This window comes from Crocuta crocuta, unplaced genomic scaffold (genome assembly GCF_008692635.1).
Source record: "Crocuta crocuta isolate KB4526 unplaced genomic scaffold, BGI_CrCroc_1.0 scaffold77, whole genome shotgun sequence".
NCBI lineage: Eukaryota > Metazoa > Chordata > Mammalia > Carnivora > Hyaenidae > Crocuta > Crocuta crocuta.
Window position 1 is genome coordinate 2,465,687 of NW_027532172.1, and position 4,573 is coordinate 2,470,259.

Sequence of the window (4,573 nt, forward strand, 5' to 3'; positions counted from 1 at the left end):
CTCCAGGACGCTCCCCACCCTCTACGTTCCTGCAACCCAGGACCCCAGCCACAGGATTCAGGGATACCCCTTTCCCTGCAGTCCTGGGCCCCAGCCTTGGTTAGGGCCGCGTTGATGCCAGGCGATGCATGCTCGATAGCTGAGCGATACTTGATTGCTGCGCCAGGGCAGTCCTGGGGGTGGGATATCCTGGTCTGGACCAGGAGGGCCGGTGTGGACAGGAAGGGCGAGGGTTGGAAAGATATTGGGGGGAAGGGGCGGGAGAAGTTCCCTGGGGGCGGGGCCTCCTTCGTAGGGACGAGACCTACGCACCGGGGAGGTTGGAGGTAAAGCAGAAGGCGTCGTAGCGTTCCTCGGCGTTATGACGGTAGCCGTAGTTGCGCACGCCCCCGGCGGCGGCACTGCCGCCGGTCGCAGCGCTCCCGGCTCCGCCCAGGCCGCCGCAGGGCTCCCGGGGCTGGCTCACCGGGTACTGCACCGAGCCGTCGCGCAGCCAGCCTGCGTTGCACCAGTCCAGGCCGTCGCGCCAGGCCGCGTGCAGCTGCTCTGCGGACGCCAGGATGCCGTCCTGCTCAGCGCAGGCGCGCTGCGCCTCAGTGAAGGTTAGCTTGTAACGGCCTCCACGGGGGTGGTAAGGGAAGACAACGCCTGGGAGAACGCACGGGGTTCAGCTCGGGAACTCAGCACTCCCCTACCCGCCTGACTTGTGGGGTGCCTCGTGACTCTTCAAGCTAGACCTTCTATTCCATCCCTCACTCTGGCCTCAAACCTGACCACACCCTTCCCAGGCTCACTCCCCTAAATGGTTCCCTTTGCCTTAAGCTTGGGATTCACTTGACGCCCCCCTCCCCCCCCCACTTAAGATACTTAATCACATCCACCCCCTTTCTACCACTGGAGCCTTTTGCTTAAGCTCTTTCCTACTTTTTCCACTTGCTGAACTATTCATCCTTCAAAACCAAACTGCTACAACCCTCCTCCCTTCAGTCTTTAGTGCTCCTGACATTCTCCCAGCACTGGGAGATTCCCTCTGGTCAAGCCCTGAGCCCATGAAGCTGGGGATATCTGTGTTCAGTGTTGACTCCCCCACAGGGAGCCCCTGGAAGTGTGATGCATGGCAAAGACCTCTTTGAGTCCCAGTATTGTCCTGGGCAGTTCCCACTGATTTATCTTCTGCCTTCAGTTCTTCTAACTTGTCCTTCATTGAAATCACAGTCAAATCCGCTCAGCAGCATTCTGGGTGTGTGTTTGAGGGGCAGACCTTGAAGGTGCAGATGCATCTTTCAGCAGATGCAGGGAGGAGCAAACAGGGGCCAGAGAGAAGACCTGGACCCTGACAGACGGAGACTTGAGTCCTAGCTCTGCCACTCACTTGCATGTGTCCTGGGCAAGGCTCTAACCTCTGTGAGTCAGTTGCCCATCTGCTGGTAATAGCATCTCCCTGAGTTTTGGGGGAAATTAAACAAGAGACTCCAGAGAGCTCTTCAAGCTCATGGCACATAGAAAACATCCAATAAAGGGGAGCTGCTGCTATTATTGTTATTTGGTATTGCTGGGAGGGTCAGCAGGTGAGGGCTCTGAAATCTCTCCTAGAATCTTCTTGGGTGGACTGAGGAAGGCAAACCAAGGGGAAGGGAACTCTTCAGATAGAAGCCCACCTCCCAGCTCCACAGTCAGCCAATCAGAACATCCCATCTCTCAGTCACAGTAATTAGCTCACGGATGGACACATGACTCAAGCTGGGCCAATGAGGGACAACTCTGGGACTCTATCTGGTACTGTTAGGAAATTAATTGCTAATCTGGGAGGGAAACCTGCCTGAGTAAAACTCACTCAGGGAAACAGGTGAGGGAGGGATTCCTGACATGGTATGAATGGATTTCCCTGGATCTCACTGAACCTGGATCTTACCCCCAGGATTTCCCAAAGTCCTTACTATTGACATTTTAGATTGGATCATTCTTTGTTGGGGGTCGAGGGGGGGGGCTGTCCTGTACATCCTAAGATGTATTGGAGCACCCCTGGCCTCTACCCACTAGCTGCCATCCACAACCCCTTTCTAGACATTGCCAGTGTTTCCGGGGAACAAATTCACCCCAGATCAGAATCATTACCCTACCCCACCAAGAATCTAAAGTCCTTTAGGTCAACTTGATTTGGTTCCTGTCCTTTGCAGTATCTCCCACTCTCCTTCCTTAGAAACATGGTTCATCCTGTCCACAGGCTGGTTACCTTCCAGATCCAGCTTGACCATGCCAGTGTCATCTTCCAGCTCATTGGTGACCTCGCATTCGTAGCGCCCGTAATCCTGCAGCGTAACGTTTCGGAGAACCAGGGAGGCATCCCCAGGCCCATCACCCTGCAGCTCAGCACGCCCGCGGTAGCTGCCAAATGCTCTGTGCTGGGGGCCCAGCGCCACGAAGACGTCGGCAAAGGCCAGTGGGTCCACCACCTTAGTCCACTTGAGGCGGACGCCGTCGTGGTCGTGGGCGGCTGCCTCATAGTGGTAGCGNCAAGACAATGGTGCCACCCCTGTGACTGACCACCTGCCCCGGCGCCGTCTGCACCACCACCGAGCCCGACTCACCCTCTGTGGGAGAGTCAAGCAGAGTTCAGAAGTGGTCCTAGGAGGCATGGTGGAGGAACCTGGGGATGGGGATCCCAGGAAAGTGTAACGGGAAAAAGACTTGGGTGGAAATCAGGGGATCCGAAGGTTAAAGGAGATGGGGAAAGGGAACTGGGACTCAGAGGGGGAGGGGCTTGGGGGGAACTCTGACCATCAGGAACAGCTCAATGCCCTACCCCCTACATCGTCCCTGCACCCAGGCGATCACTTTTGGCCATGGCTCCTGTGGGGCAAGACCCTCTTCTGCTGTCCAGACTCACCGAGCACGTGCACGACCTTCTTCCGGCCGCGCTGCGCCCCTGCGGGGGCCGTAAGCAGCAGGACTCCCCAGGCCACCGCCCAGAGCGCGCCGGGACCGAGGGCCGCCCGAGCACACACCTGGGGGCATACGGCACTTAGTCCAGCCTCCTGGATTTTGCCTGTTGACGACTAGCCCCCGACCTTCCTTCCCCACAGCGAGGAATTCTCACCTGCCCAGGTCCCCTCCTCGGCCGAGGTCCCCGAGGACTCCCTCAAGAGAAGGCCGGCCGACCCTCCNTGATGCATGGCAAAGACCTCTTTGAGTCCCAGTATTGTCCTGGGCAGTTCCCACTGATTTATCTTCTGCCTTCAGTTCTTCTAACTTGTCCTTCATTGAAATCACAGTCAAATCCGCTCAGCAGCATTCTGGGTGTGTGTTTGAGGGGCAGACCTTGAAGGTGCAGATGCATCTTTCAGCAGATGCAGGGAGGAGCAAACAGGGGCCAGAGAGAAGACCTGGACCCTGACAGACGGAGACTTGAGTCCTAGCTCTGCCACTCACTTGCATGTGTCCTGGGCAAGGCTCTAACCTCTGTGAGTCAGTTGCCCATCTGCTGGTAATAGCATCTCCCTGAGTTTTGGGGGAAATTAAACAAGAGACTCCAGAGAGCTCTTCAAGCTCATGGCACATAGAAAACATCCAATAAAGGGGAGCTGCTGCTATTATTGTTATTTGGTATTGCTGGGAGGGTCAGCAGGTGAGGGCTCTGAAATCTCTCCTAGAATCTTCTTGGGTGGACTGAGGAAGGCAAACCAAGGGGAAGGGAACTCTTCAGATAGAAGCCCACCTCCCAGCTCCACAGTCAGCCAATCAGAACATCCCATCTCTCAGTCACAGTAATTAGCTCACGGATGGACACATGACTCAAGCTGGGCCAATGAGGGACAACTCTGGGACTCTATCTGGTACTGTTAGGAAATTAATTGCTAATCTGGGAGGGAAACCTGCCTGAGTAAAACTCACTCAGGGAAACAGGTGAGGGAGGGATTCCTGACATGGTATGAATGGATTTCCCTGGATCTCACTGAACCTGGATCTTACCCCCAGGATTTCCCAAAGTCCTTACTATTGACATTTTAGATTGGATCATTCTTTGTTGGGGGTCGAGGGGGGGGGCTGTCCTGTACATCCTAAGATGTATTGGAGCACCCCTGGCCTCTACCCACTAGCTGCCATCCACAACCCCTTTCTAGACATTGCCAGTGTTTCCGGGGAACAAATTCACCCCAGATCAGAATCATTACCCTACCCCACCAAGAATCTAAAGTCCTTTAGGTCAACTTGATTTGGTTCCTGTCCTTTGCAGTATCTCCCACTCTCCTTCCTTAGAAACATGGTTCATCCTGTCCACAGGCTGGTTACCTTCCAGATCCAGCTTGACCATGCCAGTGTCATCTTCCAGCTCATTGGTGACCTCGCATTCGTAGCGCCCGTAATCCTGCAGCGTAACGTTTCGGAGAACCAGGGAGGCATCCCCAGGCCCATCACCCTGCAGCTCAGCACGCCCGCGGTAGCTGCCAAATGCTCTGTGCTGGGGGCCCAGCGCCACGAAGACGTCGGCAAAGGCCAGTGGGTCCACCACCTTAGTCCACTTGAGGCGGACGCCGTCGTGGTCGTGGGCGGCTGCCTCATAGTGGTAGCGGCA

At 55.9% G+C, this 4,573-nt stretch overlaps 1 protein-coding gene across 1 annotated transcript in view; it reads right to left on the bottom strand.

Annotated features, from left to right (window-relative positions):
* The window catches only part of HAPLN4 (hyaluronan and proteoglycan link protein 4), a 9,129-nt gene that overhangs the window by 2,701 nt on the left and 1,855 nt on the right, over positions 1-4,573 (bottom strand). The window contains exons 3-4 of the mRNA XM_077777341.1: positions 4,291-4,573; positions 313-648 (exon numbers count right to left, since the gene is read on the bottom strand). The exon at positions 4,291-4,573 is cut by the window's right edge and continues 104 nt beyond it. Of these exons, the coding sequence (XP_077633467.1) occupies positions 313-648; positions 4,291-4,573 (619 nt within the window). The remainder of the gene's footprint in view (positions 1-312; positions 649-4,290) is intronic.